At 42.8% G+C, this 21163-nt stretch overlaps 1 protein-coding gene across 1 annotated transcript in view; it reads left to right on the top strand.

The window, feature by feature from the left end:
- ptch1 (patched 1) overlaps nucleotides 1-21163 on the top strand; it is a 48697-nt gene that overhangs the window by 19726 nt on the left and 7808 nt on the right. The window contains exons 8-20 of the mRNA XM_029439352.1: nucleotides 863-1010; nucleotides 3058-3189; nucleotides 3379-3534; nucleotides 3836-3934; nucleotides 4877-5002; nucleotides 8207-8325; nucleotides 8918-9599; nucleotides 10467-10776; nucleotides 12084-12226; nucleotides 16168-16351; nucleotides 18263-18543; nucleotides 20635-20772; nucleotides 20935-21077. Of these exons, the coding sequence (XP_029295212.1) occupies nucleotides 863-1010; nucleotides 3058-3189; nucleotides 3379-3534; nucleotides 3836-3934; nucleotides 4877-5002; nucleotides 8207-8325; nucleotides 8918-9599; nucleotides 10467-10776; nucleotides 12084-12226; nucleotides 16168-16351; nucleotides 18263-18543; nucleotides 20635-20772; nucleotides 20935-21077 (2661 nt within the window). The remainder of the gene's footprint in view (nucleotides 1-862; nucleotides 1011-3057; nucleotides 3190-3378; nucleotides 3535-3835; nucleotides 3935-4876; nucleotides 5003-8206; nucleotides 8326-8917; nucleotides 9600-10466; nucleotides 10777-12083; nucleotides 12227-16167; nucleotides 16352-18262; nucleotides 18544-20634; nucleotides 20773-20934; nucleotides 21078-21163) is intronic.

Genomic DNA, 21163 nt, shown 5'->3' with positions numbered 1-21163 from the left:
TTTAGTACCTTCTCAACGGTGCATTCTGTATTACACTGGATACCATGGTCCTAAGATTTGTCAGAACGTGATCAGGATTCTTGTAGATTAGGACCAGACACTAATTTTATGGGATCTGGCACTTCCTTTGTCACTATCAAATCCAGTCTATACATTTTCTGAAATACTAATCTTTTGTGCCATATAACTTCTTTGTTTGGTTTGGCATTAAGGCAAGATAATATATGGAACTGTATTTCTGAGACATGTTGGTTTAGCACTGCTGACTAAGATTTCTTAAATCGACTAGTTTTGTAATTCTGTTTTTCATGCTGAATGACTATTTTCCAAGAAGCGTATGAGCACATCTCTGGTAAACACAAGATTTAAAGTGGTTTTTTTTGTAGTTTTTTTATAGACTAGCCAAGTATAAACTAAATCAAATAATAATCCAGAGGTTACTTAGAGGTTTAGAAAGTAAACACATTGCTGGCCTTTTGATTTGATGAGTTTCATCTTTTCTGCTTCTCTCTTCTCCCTGTTGGTTTTTTTTTTGCCCGAGATACAGTATTTGCATTTCTTGTCTGTGTGCTGAGTTCTAAGCTTTTAGTGCTAGTCTGTGGTGAGAATTAAAGAAGAATACTGATTTTGTGTCTTGAACATTTCAAAATCCAAGTTTCAATCCTCTTAAATGTGATATAAATACAAGGGTTAGGGTTAGTCATCACCTAGCTGATTTTCTTGAGTAAACATGATGTTGTCAGTGAAGACTTGCACCTCATTGACCTCCATCTTTTTGTTCTCCCCTCTTTTATCTCTTCCATCTTTTCCTCCCCTTTTCCTCCCTCTCACTATGCCACCCTCCCTCTTCCCTCCTTTTCAGTGCCCAAGCCTTACAGACCATGTTCCAGCTGATGACTCCCAAGCAGATGTTTGAGCACTTTCGGGGCTACGAGGAGGTTTCCCACATCAACTGGAATGAAGAAAAGGCTGCAGCTATACTGGAAGCCTGGCAGAGGAAATACTCTGAGGTAAGGGGACGAAGCATTCAGAAATCAGAGAGAGAGAGAGAGATCCAGAAAGGAGAGCAAGGAAAAAGAAAAGGGAAAAGAAATCTACCCTAAATCCTCTCCAACCACATTGTAAATCACAGACCGGATACAGGTGAACATGGAAAGGCCCCATCCAAAGCCCGGGCCCCTGATAGATACTAGAATCACTGTTGGTGTGTGGTAAAGGACTAAAGCTTTCCTCTCACTGCTCAGTAGAGAGGAGCAATAGAGCAACAGGGTGAGCATGTCTGGAATACATTAAGGGAGTGCTGGATATCTCTCTCTCTCTCTCTTTCTCTCCCGCGCTCTCCCTCTTTCTCTCCCGTGCTCGTCCTCGTTCTCTCTTTAACTCACGTACTACAAACACACACGCAAACACACTCAAAAGTGCACACACACAATCGCTTTCCCAGCTGTGGCCCCATTGGTGGCTCATGTGTGACATCATCTGGTCTTTGTTCTGGGGGCCCCAACCTCTGCGTGTGTGTGTGTGTGTGTGTGTGTGCGCGCCATTTATCTTGGGGCCCAGAGTTTACTGATGGTAAGGTGGAATGAGGTGTGATTGTTTATTCAAATACAGTGTTTTTATCAATGGCAGTCATTAAAGAAGTAAAAGATGCCAAATAGCCTTACTATGCGTGTGTGTGTGTGTGTGTGTGTGTGTGTGTGTGTGTGTGTGTGTGTGTGTGTGTGTGTGTGTGCATGTGTGTGTGTTTGCAGTGTGTATTGCACACGATTAGGCGTGTCTGCAAGAGTAGAAGGTGCATGCATGTCGGTATGTGCCTGACACATGTGCAAGTTCACACGTGGGTGCGAGTGTGTGTGTGATCTAGTGCGTGCTTCCTAATGTGTGTCAGCCAGCATTGCTCCCCACTGAGCAGTAACTGCAGTTCAATGTTGAAGCCATCTGTCTGCCCTGAGATAGTGAGAGAGGGAGAGGATGGGTCATGGTACTGTCTGTAGATTCTTCCAAATACCTTCTACAACAGAGGCAGAGCTCATTCAGGGCTGCAATGTGTTTTTGTTTTGACACACACAGTGAGATTTACTTATTCTATACCAAAGTACAGGCGCCCTAATACAGAGTACGTATCATCAGATTCTTGCCAATACACAGCTCTACTGTACTTTGTAACAAAGCTGGGAAATTAGGCTGGCAAAATCAGTTTCATCTTTTAAATCCTTTCTAAAAACACACTTTTATAAACAAGGCTTTTACGTGAATGACTCCTGATTTTGTAAAGTTTTGATCTGTTCCTAGTTTTTTGGTGTGTTTAGTTGCATCTGATTACCTCATATATTACCTTTTTTATTTTTATTTTTTGTATATATTGTTTCTTTTTTTTTGGTTTTATTATATGCAAAGCACTTTGTAAACATAAAAAAAGCTATACATATAAATGTTATTATTATTAATATTACTACTGCCTTGAAGCATACTGTATGTTACCTGTTATTTGTCAAACAGTTTGGAAGCGCAGTTCGGCTGTCATCTAAGGTGCAGCTTTTATTGAATCAGGGAAATACACTGTAATACCCATTTAAGTTATATTAAGAAGGGTTAATTGCTACTGGAAATCAGTTTGCAACGGTCAGTTATGCATGGTAAATGGGTGGAAATTTGCACTGGTATATTAAGGGAAGTATGTGGTGGGGAAAAGAAAATGTTACTAGACTTTATTCTGTAGAGACCTGCAATGATTTAATTAAAAAAACAAACCTCTTAGAAAGAAAACAAGAGCAGTAGTTCATTATAAATACCGTAAACACAATTGACCATTTAACATTTTTGTGAGATGTTATTTATTTATTCATAAGCAATCTTTTCCAGTTTATAGTTTTCAGTCATTCTATATCTTTTTCATTCCCTTGTAGGTTTGTTCAAAGACTTACATTTCTATCAATGATTCTTTATTGATTTTTTCCTTCTCTTCAATCATTTTTAATATTGTTTTCCTCTTTATCTCTCTCTCTCTCTCTCTCTCTCTCTCTCTCTCTCTCTCTCTCTCTCTCTCTCTCTCTGTAGGCGGTGCTGCAGAGTGTGGCAGCAAATTCGTCTCAGAAGGTTTTGTCTTTCACGACCACCACTCTGGAAGATATTCTCAAGTCTTTCTCTGACGTCAGTGTCATCCGTGTGGCCAGTGGATACCTGCTGATGGTGAGAGCAGAGCCAGAGTAGAACCTTTTTTTCACTTTATATTTGGTCATGCATTTTGTACAAAGCTTTGATCAAGGCTTGGATTGAAGAAGACACACAATAAAAGAGGAGGGAAAATGTTAAAAGGATTGACTTGCACACACAACATGTTGATTGATAAATGATTTCTTGTTTGCTGTTTGTGAGCAGCTGGCTTATGCGTGTCTGACCATGCTACGGTGGGACTGTGCCAAGTCTCAGGGGGCTGTAGGGCTGGCGGGTGTCCTGCTGGTGACACTGTCTGTGGCTGCTGGCCTGGGCCTCTGCTCTCTCCTGGGCATCTCCTTCAATGCTGCCACCACACAGGTAACTCACACTCATACCTCTGGCATGTATTGATATGTTGTAACGATTAACACAATGAGATCAAATATTTCTCATTGTCATCCTTTGACATCCCTTGATTATACGCAATCTGAAATATTGTCAATGGTGATGTATTTGTTTGGCTGCTTTGCACTTTCTACCCTCAAAAGCGCCAAAATGATGAGAGAAATACTTACAACATGTAACATTCTGTATACGAAACTAAAAACTACCAAAACAGCTGTACTGTTGGTCTTCATTGTGGACCATGGAGCTCATGAGGTTTGTGTGTGTGCTACAGGTACTACCCTTCTTGGCTCTGGGTGTTGGAGTGGACGATGTCTTCCTCCTCGCTCATGCCTTCAGTGAGACCGGACAGAACAAGCGGATCCCGTTCGAGGTGAGGCAAACATCCACACTGTTCCTTACCCTCTGATGTCTTATCTCCTCCATAGAGGAATGTGTGAAAGCTTGTCTGTGCCTGTGATGTAGCATCTGACAACCAATGTGCCACACACTCAGTCCGCTTATCTAAGCATATAAAGCATAAATATTATATTTATATAAATATATATTTTAATTTTTTAAAACAAACGGCAAACATTGCACGCTATTTTAGATCATAAATCAAAAATACAGAATTAAACACTGGCAGAAAACGAAGTTTACAAAAGTGTAAATAAAGTGTATGTTTCTGCAATCTCATGTGTGTGTGTGTGTATGTTTCTTTTGGAGCGGTGTAACTTTTCATCTCCAGAGGGGGGAAAACACAGGCATGTATTTGCTTGTTTTTGTTTTCCCCTGCTTCCCTCCCCTCTTAGCCCTTGTCTCTATGCCTCCCTCATCCCCCAACTTCCTTTGTGTGGCTGTGATGAAAACTAAACAGAGCTGAACCTGATCTCTCCTGTCTGACACACACATACACACACACACACACAGATACACGCGAAGATGCACACGCCTGCAAACACTCCCTGTGTGGTCGTGCACGTCCTCAAATCTTCACACAATTGCTGCCTAACTATTCAGTGGTGTGTGCATACTTATTACTAAATAGTAAAAAGAAAAAGTCAATCCGCATTCATGATTACACTAAGAATGTATTTCTTTTAAGGGGCAGTGTCATTATGTTCTTTATTTCTTTCTACTTTTACCATTATTCTTCAAACAGAAGTAGACATGCCCAGGTGGATTATTTAAGAGCTCTTAAGGGCTTCAAGAAAATGCTGCAATCACTGTCAATCATATCAGTATTACATGTTTGCCTTTGGCTACAATGTGATCAAAAGAGCTGAGTTTCATTGCTTTTCCTTTCATCTACCCCTCTCTCCGTCTCTGTCAGGATCGTACGGGAGAGTGTCTGAAGAGGACGGGGGCTAGCGTGGCTCTCACCTCCATCAGTAACGTCACAGCTTTCTTCATGGCAGCCCTCATCCCCATCCCGGCGCTCAGAGCCTTCTCTTTACAGGTATGCCCAGTAGTGTGTGTGGTTGTGTATGTGTGTGTATGAGAAAGTTCAGTCGTGTGGGGCCCCTCTCCCACTAATAGTCTTGTTCCAGTCCTCATTGGCTCCAGATTTCTTCAGACAGTTGTTTTATTGATTTCTTTCATCAAGCTGAACGTATGTGTGTGTGTGTGTGTGTTTTGGTAAATCCATCTAGCACTCTCCCTCTTTGAGGCTGTTTAGTGGTGGGCCCGGTGTCTGTCCAGATTGTGGCTGAGGTCCATGTAACTGAATCCCTCTGCATGTGTGTGTGTGTGTGTGTGTGTACTTTCATAGCCTCTCGCTCATGTGTATGTGTGAGTGTGGTGAGTTGTAGTATCTGTGTGGGAGGTTTGAAAAGCAATGGTCTAGCTATTTGTGTGTGTGTGTGTGTGTGTGTGTGTGTGTGTGTGTGTGTGTGTGTGTGCATGACTGAATCTGTGTGTGTGTTTAAAAGTGGGGGGGATCCAGAGGGGAGCTCTAAATTCTCTAACATCTGTCAGTAATTATAGACGTCACCAGAACAGTGAAAACTGGGAAAGAAAGAGATGTCTGTCAGTCTGACGAAATGCCTCCAATAATCACTGAATTGTTAATTCATACAAATGCTCACTCAATCACAGTGATTCATACTGTAAAGAGAAGACACTTTTAGAATAAACTTTTAAAGATGCCTGTATGAAGGCTGACTCTTTGCAGCAGCATGAGAAATAGAAGGATAGAGCCAGTAAATAGAAGATTGAAGAAGATATAAAAACTGAACACAAACAAATAAGGTCTGCGCAAAACAGGTTTGACAGACATATTAGCTTGGTGACTGTTATAGTTTTTGTTAAATGTCCAAGGCTTTTCTTAAACTGTGTTGTGCCTTTTTCCACATTTGATTTGTTCTGCCTCCTTGGCCAATGAACACTGTGTGGTGTAAGGCAGTCTTATAATTTGTTGCTGCAACATAAGAAAAAGTAAATACAAAGTAGGTGTTAAGTAGATTCACTTGGTTGGGGGTAGCAGTAGCCTTTACAAAGAAGAAGTGCTCCCAAGTGTGATCCCTGGACCGGCACAATATATTGCATTGGGGAAAATCAAAGATGATTTGCCACCGCTGAGGTGCAAGACCGCAGAAGAGTATGAAGCAAGCCTCTTAACACGTTAGTTTAGTTAATTTAGTAGTCCTATTTTCAGAGGCTTTCTTTTCCGACTCGCCGATCACCTTCTGGGGAAAACGTTGAAAAGTTTGTGAGCTACCAGCAGCTAAAAATCGATCATCATAAAACATATTGGTCAAACAAACACATTCAATAGACAACTTCAACATGTTTTGAAAAAGGGAGATAAAACTAGTGTTTGTTACATGTATGCAATTATTTGCAGTTAAGTAAAATAAAGTACTGTATACACTACCCCTTGTCCTTCTTACTCTCGCTCTATCACTCTCTCTCTCTCACACACACACACACACACACACACACACACACACACACACACACACACACACACACACACAAAGTGAGGCAAGATGTCGCCACAGTGAGTACAATATTAGCATGTGTGGATAGATGGCTTTAGTACAGCAAGTCTGTCAAACATGATCCATTTACCCCACGGGTCTAATCCATGCTGCCTCGTTATGCACACAAATACACACACTTGGAGAGAGGCACACACACAAGAATAACACACACACACACATGCACATAGCATGCATACTTTACACTTGTGGTTTTGTGACTGGTGGAGGGCAGAGAATCATGCTGATACCCATCTTTTATTATGGAACACACACACACACACACACACACACACACATACGTCACAACCGCAATCAGTGGTACTCATCGCTCTGCCTCGTAAAGATGTTTGTTAGAATGTGTGAGTGTGTGTGTGTCTCTTTATCAGAATTAAGGACTTCCTGTGGTCGACTCCTCCATGGATTCATCTCTCTCTCTTTCCTCCGTTATGTCTTTCATTTGCTTTCTTTCCATCAGTATGAACAAAAAAAACAGGAATCTTGTCCGGATAACAAGGAAACACACACATTCATGCGCCAAAGACAGATGTGATGATAAATCTCCCCGCTCTGGGGTCAGCTAGCGGTCACTTTGTGTTTGTGTGTGTGTGTGTGTGTGTGTGTGTGTGTGTGTGTGTGTTTGGGAGTGCAGTCATACTGTATCTGTCTGGACTTTAGTGGGCCAATTGAGAATTCATTGTTCTACTGTATTTACAGAGTCTACATATCTCTTGTTCTCTCACAATATTTCTCTCTTGTTGACTGAGTTGTGAGCTGAGGAATGAGGGAGGGTGAGGATGTGTGTGTGTGTGTGTCTGGTTGGTGTTAAGGTGTGGTTTAAGTAGGAGGCTGTACAGTTTTTTAAACTGGCAGTGGATACGTGTGTGTATGTGCATTGTTTTGCGTGAGTGTGTAAGGGGTGTGTGCTGTCTGTACAGCCGCAGCGCCTGCTCATCACCTCAGGCCCCGCGGGCCTCCGGCTCCTTGGGTGGTCTGGCACACACACAGGAGTGTGTGTATGTGTGTGTCTGTGTGTCTGTGTGTGTGTGTGGGTGTCTGTGTGTAGTGGTCTGGCAACTACGCAAGATCCAGATTGCACTCTGGGCAGGGCCCCAACCTAACCCCAACCCCCACCCTCTGCTTCAGTGCACCACCTTCAAATACTTAACCACAACACTGCACTGGCTTCTATTACACACACACACACACACACACACACACACACACACACACACACACACACGCGCTTCTTTGCACACTCTTTTTTTGTCTTGAAAGGAATTTAAAATGTGTTGAAAGGCGATGTTTTGCCTTAACAGCAGCTTATTTAGATCGTGTTATTTTAAGGTATATTTCAGGCTTCCCAGTGTTTGTGTTGCGACACAATAATTCTTTGAGGCCAGACTACGTAGTTTTAGTTTTGTAATTTGAAACTTATCCATGAATGGAGATGCAGGGATATGAAATACCTTTCATTGCACTTCATTACTTTTTTACCAAAGGATTTTATTTATCTTATGTATCCACCTTTGTGAAGGCCTTAGCTTTCTATACTGTGTGTTACCTACACTGTCTCCTCCATCACTTGTCAACGGTATACAACTGACATAAAATCAAGCAACAGCCCAATCCATTTCTTTGAGCAACATTTTCTATAACATATTTGTCTGTGTTTCTTGCAGGCAGCAGTGGTGGTGGTGTTTAACTTTGCCATGGTGCTGCTCATCTTCCCCGCCATCCTCAGCATGGACCTCTACCGAAGAGAAGACAGACGTTTCGACATTTTCTGCTGCTTCTACAGGTGTGTGTGCACACATACTTTTTCATTTATGATGAAGGTTATTGCTCTTGTGTTCATTAATGTCTTCCTTTTATATTTTCCTCTGATCTGATGATGAATGACTTCAATACGCAATTATCTCTGAGATATCTTCACCTTAATCCTCCTCAGTCACATTACTGCTTAAGTTGTCTGTTTCTGTCTGGCTGCTCGGTCTGTTTATCTGTCATAGTATTTATTAAAGTTAACCAGTCTGCCTGCCTACTAGTCTGAGCATGCTTGTTGGCGCTGCAATCATACAGATGTGCACATACACTATTAAATTTCCTTGTTATGTCTCAGCTCTGTACTTCATGCTGTTGGCAGAAAGAAATAGACGATTCATAATAGTATGGGGCTGATAAAAGGTGTTTAAAAAACTTAATGCTGTTATTCTTAAAAACTAATAATATTTTTGTAGAAAAATGAAGAATACCATAACCTTGAAAGTTTCAAATTTAGAAACCGTTTCACAAAATCTGATGTATCTGTTAAAATGACCCTTGTTCAGTCCCTTCATGGGTTTTCTTTCAGTTCATAGTCTGACATTTTTCCACTGTCTTTATCTCTTCAGTCCATGTGCCAATCGTGTGATCCAGATCGAGCCTCATGCGTACCTGGATGGGGCAGACGGTAGTCCCTACAGCCCTCCCCCATCCTATCGTACCCCTCCTCCCTCATATCGCACGCCTCCCCCGAACTACAGCAGCCCCCCTCCCTCCTACAGCAGCCATGGCTTTGCCCAGCAGACCCAAATCACCATGCAGTCCACAGTGCAGCTCAGGACAGAGTACGACCCTCGGACTCAGGCCTTCTACACTACGGCCGAGCCCAGATCTGAGATCTCTGTGCAGCCAATGAACCCAGCTCCCACTAGGAGCAACCCTAACAACGACTATTACAGCAGCAATGCCAGTGGTAGCAGGAGCAGCAGCAGCAATCACGGCAATCTCAACAACAACAACAGTGGGAGCCGAAGTAATGGGGGATCTCGAGGCTCTGCCGCCTTCTCCCATCATCATCCTGCACCTCCTCCGGCTGCCCAGACTCCAAATGCTAGCTCAGTTCCTCAGGCCGATGCAGCCTCATCGACTGGCCAGGGCCCAGAAAACAACAACTCCACACGGGACCTGTTGTCTCAGCACCGAGAACACTCGCTGGGCCTGCGCTGCCTCGATGCTCCCTGCTCCCGCTGGACCCTGTCCTCTTTTGCTGAGAGGCACTACGCTCCGTTCCTTCTGCAGCCGACCACCAAGGTGAGTTCAGTTTCTCTATGTTTCTGTAGAAAAGAGAGGTAGAGATAGAAGGTGGAAAAGCTTCTGTGTGGGGTAAAACTGTGTTTATGCTGAGGCACTGTGGTGATAATTTGTAAGGAGTGGTTAGTCACCAGAGTGAATAGCAGCAGGAAATCTGGCGTGGAGGTTGTGGTCATGTCCTATCTGAGTCACACACACACACACACACACACACACACACACACACACACACACACACACACACACACACACACACACACACATCCAGTCTGGCCTCAGTCTAGTGGGTGGCCAGTCGTCTCAAAGCCTTCCAGGACTGAAATCTTCTGTAGGCCTGTACTTGACATTATTAGAAAAAAAGTTTTTCTTTTCATGACAAAGTCAGATGTTTCTCTATATTGCCAAATTGCTTCATGCACTCATCTGATACCTTAATCCAATACTCATTTTATCATCATAGCAACTTGGCTGCAACAAAACTGTGCATGCAGTAGGTCAGAGTTGAACCAACATACAAATTAGATTGTCATTTTACCCTTGGTCTTCGTTTCTTCTTTCAATCTGTACGATCATCTGACTGCTTGTGTTTCTTGCCATGTCAGAGATATTTTAGCAATGTTACTGTTGTAGTTAATTTAAAGTAAGGGCCTTGCTTTATGTTATTTTAAATGTAAACTTTCTTTGTTCTGGGGAGTTTTCTGAGCAATTCCTCCTTCGAACCTTTGGAATATGTTGCTATCATCCACCTTAGATCAAAAATATGCAGCATGGTTTAAGTTAGTAATTAGGTCAAGCTGAAGCTGTCCTGCCTTTGCTCTGTGCAGTGATTTGATTGATGAAGCTCCATCTTCGGCCTTCTGTTTCCAGGTGGTTGTGATTGTGCTGTTCCTCTGCCTGCTGGGAGTCAGTCTATACGGGACCACCCAGGTGAGGGATGGCCTGGAGTTGACGGACATCGTGCCCAGAGAGACCAGCGAGTACGACTTCATCGGTGCCCAGTTCAAGTTCTTCTCCTTCTACAACATGTATGTGGTGACGCAGCGGGCTGAATACGCCCAGAAACAGCCTCTGTTGCACCAGCTCCACCAGAGGTTCCACACTATTCGCTACGTGCTGAAAGAGGACAACGGACAGCTGCCGCGCATGTGGCTTCACTACTTAAGGGACTGGCTGCAAGGTAAAATTAAGCTTGATATATAATTACCACCCCAACCAGACCAAAAGTGGATTGAGTCACACCAAGAAAAAAAAACTATTTTCTTCTCTGGGTCGCATATAGCAGTATGTTGAGTCCATGTTAGATCACTTGAGTTTTACCACAATACTGATGTCACAGATGATTTTGTTATTAATTCTTCATTTAACATCATTATTCAAGAGAGTTCAGGCATGGGAATAATTTCCTTTCTCATGAAACGGTTTTTAGATCATGCATTTCTTCTGTTTTGACATAATCTGCCTGAAACAAGATGTTGGGCAGGAGTTCAGAAGTAGGTTATATTGCAAAATGGACACTTGACAGTAGCCTGATTAAAATCTTTTGTGTCATCCATAAGTGGGGTTGATAGAGGTGGAGGAAGTGGGAGGCCATAGTTTTATACATGGCCTTAGGAAATATACAGGATGTTACAACCTTTGGCAGTAAAGAAAGTCTCAGATTAGGACTGCTCCTGCTACTTTTTTGTATTTTTTCATTCACATCTATTACTCAAAAATCTAAAAGATTTGGCATATAACAAGCACTTTATTTTTGTATGATGTCAGGATTCACTTTTTGATGGGCTGCTGGTTGTATACTCAGCACTGATAGCTCCTAAGAATTGAAAAGTACCACTGAACAAGAATATTATCTTACACATGTCAACTCAAATCATGGAATGGGTTCATTATCAGCAAGGAAGTGCTGACTAGCCTGTAACGATAAAACACATTGTGTGAATCTGTGTGTGAGCTGACTGGGAACCACACAGAGAGTGTGTGGGTGAGAGAGACAGAACTGTGTCTGATATTTCTCTCTGCAATGGTGGGACAAATTGGAGCCAGACATGTCAAGGAACGAGACCCAAAACAACATCTCCCACAGACGGACCACAGCATGGGCCTTTGGGGAGAACCGAGAGGAGGGGAGTAATACACATATGGATTAGAGAGTAGTATAGAAAAGGAGACACATGTTACTGATCTAATCCCTAATGATGGCTTTGAATCAAAAGCAGCAGATTTGAGGCTTTTGAAGTCTTGTTTGGTGGTTGAGAATGGAGCCGAGGTATCATATTAAATCAATCAGGCTTACTATAGAGTTAGGGTTAGGTTGAAGTGTTGTGTTATATTGTCTTGTACTGTGCTGGGTTGTTATGTGTTGTGTTTTTCTTTTGAACTCGGCTTTATGAGTGTGTTGGAGAGAAAGAATGAAGATAACAGGGCATTTAACCTTTTAATCCACATCCACATCTAACCAATCTGTCTTGTTGTGGTTTCCTGCAGGTCTCCAGCAGGCGTTTGACAAGGACTGGGAGGCCGGCCGCATCACTCCCAACAGCTACAGGAATGGCTCTGATGATGGCGTCCTGGCGTACAAGCTGTTGGTGCAGACAGGACGCAGGGACAAACCCATAAACTTCAACCTGGTATGTTCAGGATTTAAGCCCATGTCAGTTATTCTCACGATTAAAAGTTATTCAAAGTTAAGATATGCGGAAGTGTACACAGACTGTATTACGTGGATCTGAGGATAGACGTGAGAGACACTAACACCAGTGTCAAAGGTGTTTTGTCCGTTTGAAAGTGCATGTAGATCTATGTGTGATTATGGCTAGAAGAGCCACACCAGGATTAAAACGGTCTCTCTCTTTCCAATTTTTTCTCTTTTTCTTTCGCCCTGTGTCTGTATTCATCTTTTTTCCTTGATGACTTTACCGACCCCAGGAATTTAAAGCTCTCACTGGGGCTGCAGCCTGCCTCTGAAAAACCTATTAAGTCTTCATTTAAACCATTTCTCCTACTGTGTGCGTGTGCATGTGCGTGTGTGTGTGTGTGTGTGTGTGCGTGTGCGTGTGCGTGTGTGATGTACATGCATGCAGGGCCTTGACAGTGAGATATCACTGTCACCAAAATAATATTTTACAACATACTTGCATATTTGTTGCATATTTTGACAAATGATAAATTAAGGTAAGTCCTGCCAGATGCAAAGGGAAAGGTTTTTCTTCTCCCTCTGCTCAATTTAAGAGTCCACACCATCATACAATAGTAGTGTATTGTGTGGTATATTACAACAAACTGTTACACTGTCATTTACACACTATGGCTTTGTAGTCTGTATACCCTCGTTCAAAAGAGATGCTACACATTTGTAGTGTCCAGTATTTTTACTGCTGCACATTACATTTTGTGTGGAAAAATACAATGACACAAGTCAAGCCAGTGAGCAGCTTAGGTATCAGAAGGAGGTCTCAGTTTCAACAGAGCATTACACACTGTTTTTAGTATAGTGCCACCTCCAAAAAACAACATATATATAAGCATGGCTGCATTTGTTTGGCATGAAACCGTGCAAACAGAAGAAAAGAAACTGGAGTAATATAAAACATTCTTGGCCAGGATTTCTGAAAACTCCAAACACAAAACATCAACACTGAGATCATTTTCCTCAAAGATAATTAACTTTGACATATAGCTCAGCTGTGTCTTGTGTTTATTTATGATTTGTGTGCACATCTGTGTTCAAGTCTAGCCTGTCTACAGAAAGCTTTTCACCACTCTACTCTTAGCTGTTTGTTTTTGGCTTTTTCTCTTCGCCATTGAGCTACATTGCAGCAGCACACTACTTTCCCCATCCTCTCCACTAGCTGGCAGGAAGCAGAGGCAGGCCTGGTGTGAGGCCCTGTGACATCACTTCCTGTGCCTGTGAGGGAAGTGTATTTGCTGTGAGGCGTGGGGGCCGCCAGCAGAGCTGCCTGAGCTTCCCGTGACAGCTTGAAGACATACAGTTGTTGCGTATCCCGCTGTTAAATTCAATCCAGATCCTCTGGAATCTGGCTCTCTTTCTTGCCCCTCTCTTTCTCCAACTCTCCCTCACTAAGTCGTACTTGCACTACCACTCTTGCTCTCTCTCTCTCTCTCTGTCCCTTCCTCCCTCCCTTTTCCTCCCTCTGTGCTCAACTGCTGTGTCCTCTTTCAATGAGGGGAGCAGAAACACGTGGTTTCTTTGAGGCAGCTCTGTGTGAGTTTGTATGTTTTGAGTGTGTGTTCTGCTTTTATCTGTTGTGCGTGCACTTACAGCAGTAGCTGTTTTTTGTGTCTTAAAATGAGGACCAGATCTTTTCCAACCCTAGCAAATTGCAAAGCGAGATGTTTTATTTTGATATGCCACTCCATGGATCTGTGCAGAGGTGTTCTGGCTTTGATCTGCTGCTGCTAACATTTCCCTCTGTGCTGGGCGACCATTCGTTCCTTATGGCCTTGCCTGAGAGTCATATGGTAGCTGGTTGTGTGTGTGTGTGTGTGTGTGTGTGTGTGTGTGTGTGTGTGTGTGTGTGTGTGTGTGTGTGTGTGTGTACGCGCATGTGTGTGTGCGCGCATGTGTGTGTGTGGATGGGTTGGTGGTTTGAAAATAAGGCAATAGAAATACAAAGCCTTGGATACAGAAGGAGGCCAGTATGGAGAGATGGAGGAGGTGGAAAGTTTGAAAGTGCTCAGGAAGGCCATGCTAACGCTATCAAGAGCTCTTTTCTTTTCAGGGCAGGGTTTGTCTGTGGCGCCGGGCATTCTAGGTACCCGTAGGGGTCAGGAGAAGCAAGTGTGAGCAACATTTGTACAGATGTTTTGTTATTTTTATAGCTCTACTCCATTTGCTGGGTGGCATTTCCTTCAGTGTTAACAACCAGGTTAACTGCACACAGACGCGCTCAGGGACTCCAGCCAATTTCTTTATTGTTACGCTAGCCTAACTCAAGCAATTTCTTCTTCCCACCCCCCCATCACAAAAAAAAATCCTACTCCTTTCTTTATCCACCTAACCCCTTGAGTCCAGTTTTAACCCCAAAACTTTCCCAGCCTAGGTGAAGGAGGGATTTATGGTTCCTGGAAGGGAGAGTGGCAGAGCGGTGTGCACTAATGGTTTTACCTCTCAGGAGGTAGCAATGCTATGCTACACTCCTCTGGTTCCACATGGGAGGGCGAAAATAATGGCCCCTGAGCAAGACAGACATTCTTGTCTTCCTACTACCACAGCCGTCACAGCAAATGACACCGACTGAAACAGCTAGGGTACAATCTGCAACCAGACCGAAACACTCAGCATAGGGTTGGTCTGATTCATAGAGGGTGACTGTCAGGAGTTTAGCTACAAGCTAACAGAGACTTTGTAACAAATGTTTTATCACCCAGCTCTGGTTTCTGAGATTAACTAGACTACCATGTAAATGAATATTGCTGGAGTTAGGTCTGATATAGTTTTGATAAAGTAACTTGGTATTAATTAACGTCAAAATGCTAACATTAACAAGGCTAACATGCTGATGTATTTGGTCATAAACCAAAGTGTTTGGCATATTGACGTTAGAAAGATCACCAAAGTTATTGCAATTCATCCTTAAGAAACATGAATGTCTCTACCAATTTCATGGCTATTCCCTCAAAAATGTCAAACTTCACGGTGGCACTAGAGGAAAAGTCAGGGGATCACCAATGTCAATAGGATTCATCCTCTAAGCACCATTAATATCTGTACCAATTTCATGGCAATTCAGTCTGGGCCAAAGTGGTGGACCGACCTGCCAACAGACCATTAGACCGACCTTGCCATTCATAGAACCACTAATAATGTTGCCACTGATCCATTTTACTCATACAACAGTACTGAATCAGAATGCCAGATTAGACTGTGTCTCATACAACAAATATTAATATAGTGGTACATTTCCCGCTATTAGAATTAAGACATGGAAGTAAATTCATCTTCTGCAGCTGCTTCTTGACAGAAAAGTGCTGCTAGGCTTCCTTCAGAAATGTATTCAGTGGTCAGGACATTTGGCCTGAGGTTGGCCAGTCAATATCTTCTGTATGTAAAGGGAGAAGCCGATTCAACATTTTCCATGTTTTAATGTGGCATGATAATTCTGGGAAGCAGTGATGAGAAGTATGGGAATTTTCAGAAAGGCGACCAGTGTTTGACTTGTTGATTTTTCTTTGGTTGGAAAGAGAGGGGGACTAATATTTGACTCTTATTTTGAAAGCTGCTCTGTTCTCTTGCACTCATGCATGTGTATAAGTAAGCATTTCTGTGGTCAGCTCACCTGTAGAATGTTTTGGTTGAACATGTCCTATTTTCACAATATCTTTTCGTGTCCAATGTATACTTAACGACCGCAATATGATTTCCTATGCAAGCTCCACCTAATATTTTGACCTTAATTGTACTTTTTCCATTTGGCTTAGTCCAATGTAAATGTGAAGGACCTAATTTAATTCAGATGCATGCAAGTATCTGTCTGAATATTTTATCAGAATACAACAGAACAGAACTTTATTGAGTACCATCATTAATTCATCCTTCTGGGTTTTGTAGCTGACTCGTCAGAGGCTTGTGGATGCAGATGGGATCATCAACCCCGGGCCTTTCTACATCTACCTAACAGCCTGGGTCAGCAATGATCCTGTAGCGTACGCAGCTTCGCAGGCCAACATTCGCCCACACCCTCCTGAGTGGCTTCATGACCGCACAGACTCCATGCCCGAGACACGCCTCAGCAGTAAGTCAGCATGTCTGCAAGAATTAAAAACAGGAAGCCTTATTGTGTGATGAAATGTTTGCTTCGACCCAAGGAAGGAAATGTCAATTATAATGTTTGCTCCAATAAATGAAGCTTATTTAAAATGATAAAATTCATAACTGTAGAGCAAATTGCATTTACTGAAATCTTAAGCCAATTTTTTGTAGGGGTCATTTGTCTCGGCTGTAGCTTTTCTTAGGTTCCATAAAGCAGCTGCTACATGTGAGCAGTGTTTACCTCTTGTGGTTTGAGTTATTGCTCCTCGTCTGACTCTTAGCTTTAAGTAAGGTAGTAGACTTAACTGTACCACTGCGGTGTGTGTGTGCGTTTGTGTATGTGTGAGCTCAGGTTGCAAGGCTGAGGACCAAGACACAGCTCACTGTGGTTCTTCTTATGGTGCCTGTGGTGAATGCTATAATCCTGGCTACCATGGGGCCCTAGCATTACACACGCACACGCACACACACACACACACACACACACACACACACACACACACACACACACATGCACACACACACACACACACACACACACACACACACACACACACACACACACACACACATACATATTATTAAAACTCAGTGACCCCAAACACTACACACACCCTGTTTTCATTTCCCTACCACACGCACAGACTGTAACTCAAATAAAGTATACATAAAGTACAGTCATGTTGTTGTTTGATTCTGGCCTGTGATTTGGTACAAGTCAGGAAGTGCTCCACGGGGGAGGAAAATGATTGGATCACAAGGAGAGACTTGGTTTGGGTGGGAAGCACAATTGGATAACAAGTAGGAAGTCCTTCATGGGGGAGGAGGGGGGGTATGATTGGATAAGCAGCGTGAAGTGCTTGGCTGTGTGGGAACCCCCCGGAGCAGATCTGTGTTGGCCAATAGCCAACTTGTGTCCTAATGGAAATTTATAGTTGAGATTATAATGGGAACTGCTCCTGTCTGACCCTGCAGGCACTATGGAAAATACACACTCGCACCAACACTAGACAGTCCACAAACATGTATTTTTATAAGACAAAAGATAGGTAGGTAGTTAGATATGGAGTTTAGGAGTAAATCCTTCGATCTGCCATATGCAGCAATTTGTTGTTAATTACACTGCAAGCAAAAATCTGAATGAACACAGTCTTTTGACAGCACCAAATATGACTTCATTGCAGAGTGACAGGCAGGTATGCATGTTTATGCATCTGTATTATGCTTTATGTGGCAGCACTAAGTTTAGGGTGTGGTAATGGCGGCGATTCTGGCATTGTAATTATCGTGAATCAACGTTAGCTCTGACACTTTGCTGTGTCTGGAACTGATAGGCCCTCATTAGCCAGGCTGGACCACAGACTGGCTGGGTTTGAGTCAATGGAGCTCTGTTACACGCTGCTCCGCCCACCCCTGCTTACACACACACACACACACACACACACACACACACACACACACACACACACACACACACACACACACCCTCGTCCACAGATGTAGCTGCTCTTGGAACAAGGTTGGATTAGGGAGAGAAAGCATTTATATTGGTGGTTTGGCTGAAGAGTTTAAAATGATTTTTGCAGATATACGAAAGGATCAGAACCTAATGCTAGTTAATAAGAATAGACAAATATCATCTGTAGATGTCATCATTGTCATTGTTGATTTATCTGATCACTTCCATAATGTTCCTCACTAATCTGTTTCTCTGAATTGAAATTTCATCATCTTGCATGGCTGTGTGGCCTCTGCTTCCAAATACAAAATCATCCTCAATTTCTGTATGGCGTTTAATAAAAACCATGTAGTGATTGCAGCTCTGTAAATATCAAGTTCTGTTCTTTTTTTACTTCCAACCGATTGACCTTCCTCTCATTGTCTCGCCATCCAGTCCCAGCTGCTGAGCCCATCGAATACGCACAGTTCCCCTTCTACCTCAACGGGCTCCGCGAGACACCGCAGTTTGTGGAGGCCATCGAGAGCGTGCGGGCTATCTGCAACAACTACAGCCGACAAGGCCTACCCTCATACCCTAACGGCTACCCTTTCCTGTTCTGGGAACAGTATGTTAGTCTGCGCCACTGGCTCCTGCTGTCCATCAGTGTCGTGCTCGCCTGTACCTTTCTGGTCTGTGCCCTCTTCCTGCTCAACCCGTGGACTGCCGGCATCATAGTGAGTGTTGAACTAAACATTAGACACAACGGCCAGAGAAACAGACATATCCAGCAGGTGTTCAGAAAAATACACATGTACCTTCTCACTCTTTGTTACCTACTTTTGATAAGCGTAATATTTTGCTGATTTGGATTATGTTACTCAGGCTTACTTCTTAACATAGAAAGACAGAAAACTTTCAGTTATTAAAAAATCGTTTTTCCTGTTCTCCACCCTTTATTTCCTGGTTTTTATGTGTGGTCCAGAAGGAAACTCAGAGAGGACAGAGTCAAAAAGGAGAAAGGGCTGCTGTGTGTTATTGTAGCCCCAGTCACCAGTGTTTATCTTGTGCTGTTTTGTTAGGGCCCGTCTGTTTAGTCTAGTCTAACACTCCCCGACACCATTGCTGAAATAAATGGGGAGAGGACTCAAAGTTGCTCAGTCAACTTGCTCCCACTCCAAACCTATAAAAAGTTAGGTTTTATTTCCATCCTCCGCACTCCTACTATCCCGCTCCTCTGACAAGAGAAGTTTCCAAGGATTTTCATGTACACAGGCACACAGACACACACTTTGAGCACACACACAGACATGTACATATACTTGCGCATATACAGTTTGAACGTGTAAACACGCAGGTACATAATTCACACAGAAACACATACACAGAGCTCTCTGGTTTTTCTCTCTGGTGGGGTGTATTTTACGACAGGCAGTGGCCAGGCCACCCGAGCCCTTAAACAGGGGAGGAGGGGACCTCATGTCCATCCTTCAGGCTTTACTAGCAAGATCAAAAGACATGTTATGGAGAGGCGTCAAGTTTAACCACTTGCTCTGTCCAGGACCAGACCACCACCAGCCCTACAACGTCAACCCCTCAACCTTAAGCCCTTTTTAAACCCTCTTAGCTATTTGCCCTGAAATCCATCTTAACCACATGGACAGGCCTGTTTTGAACCGTGTGTCTTGTGTTGTGATTCACACAGATGTTTCTAATCCATTTGATATTGATTGCTTTTCCCACTTTGGCATCAGAATAGTTCTCAGCCGCATCTGGAGTGATCACTTGTGATCTGGTTTTGCTTCATGTCCATTTTCTCTGGGGAAAAACTGTACTTGAAAAACCTTTGCCTGAGTACTTAAGATCTTAAAAGACTAAAGTAGTAGAGACTAGTTACAAATCTAATTCCCTGATAGTTTGTATGGGATCAGGACCAAATATGTTCTCAATATATCCGTCCACTTGTGATCAGATCACTGAAGATGCACTGAGTCTAAAGTGTAAACAGAGCCAGACACACAAACACCCCCTCCTGGACACACATGCACATACTCTGTGCTGGCTCACTGTATATGCACACATACACATACACACAGCTCCCTTTCCTACCCTCTTCAAAGGATTTGGGCCCCATGTAACCTGACGCCTGTCAGCTGATAATGGCATTTACTCCCAGCTCCTGTCCCCCTTTGCACTGAAGCCTCCACACACTCACACCAACACACACAGACACACACATTTATCCCATATGTATGGTTACTACTTAACACCTATATGAGATAGAGATACTCGCACACAAATCATCCTGGTGTTTTATTGCCCCCTCTCTGTTTTGTATACAGTCCAGTGCAACTGTACATTTACACAGCACATGCAATGAATAATAGTTTGTTTATTATAAAACAATAATGTCAAAGATTGTTTCTCTTTATGGTCATGCATATATTTTTCAGCTTTGTCTCCTGGGATTAGTGTATTATAATATATACTAATAGATTGATTGGGATTTTCTTACCACTTTGGATAGAAAGGATTTTTGTTATCTTTTGGACTTACCGGGAAGGGTTAATAGACTTATCAAATGAAAAACCTTCAGAAAACCATTTGAATTTCCTGAAGATGTTCTGGAATATACAATGCTTGCAAAGATTGGTTTATACAGATCAAATTCTTGTAAGAAATATGAGTATTTTTCCTTAAACAATTGTAAAATCTGCATGTGGCCTCTTCACACTGAATCTAGCTTTTTATGCCCTGTCCTGAAATCACTTTATTTATATTTATCCACCACCTACCTTTCTAACAGAAGCTCCTCCTTTACCCTTCAGGTGTTGGTGCTTTCCCTCATGACGGTGGAGCTGTTTGGCTTCATGGGGCTGATGGGTATCAAGCTGAGTGCTGTCCCTGTGGTGATTCTCATCGCCTCTGTGGGTATTGGAGTGGAGTTCACCGTCCATGTGGCCCTGGTAGGCATACACATAATAAAACAAACAATCAAAAAATGTAAATGATTTTAAGTCCACACTATGTCAATAATAACAAAATGTAAGGTGTTTTTCTTGAATGGTTTTGAAAACAGTAATCCCCACGAGAACGAGACATAAATTCAGTTTTTCTGTGTATTGTAGGCATTCCTGACAGCCATAGGGGATCGTCACAAGCGGGCAGTGCTGGCATTGGAGCACATGTTTGCTCCAGTGCTCGATGGAGCCTTTTCCACCTTATTAGGTGTCCTAATGCTTGCTGGGTCTGAGTTCGACTTTATCGTCAGGTGAGTGCAAAAATCAAACCTTGTGAGAAAATGATTCATTCATTTAGCCGAATACATAAGCACGTACAAAGGTTATCGTATGGTGC

The sequence above is a fragment of the Cottoperca gobio genome, chromosome 9 (genome assembly GCF_900634415.1).
Source record: "Cottoperca gobio chromosome 9, fCotGob3.1, whole genome shotgun sequence".
Taxonomy (NCBI): domain Eukaryota; kingdom Metazoa; phylum Chordata; class Actinopteri; order Perciformes; family Bovichtidae; genus Cottoperca; species Cottoperca gobio.
Note: the sequence above shows the minus strand (reverse complement) of the source record. Positions and strands in the feature narration are given on the sequence as shown.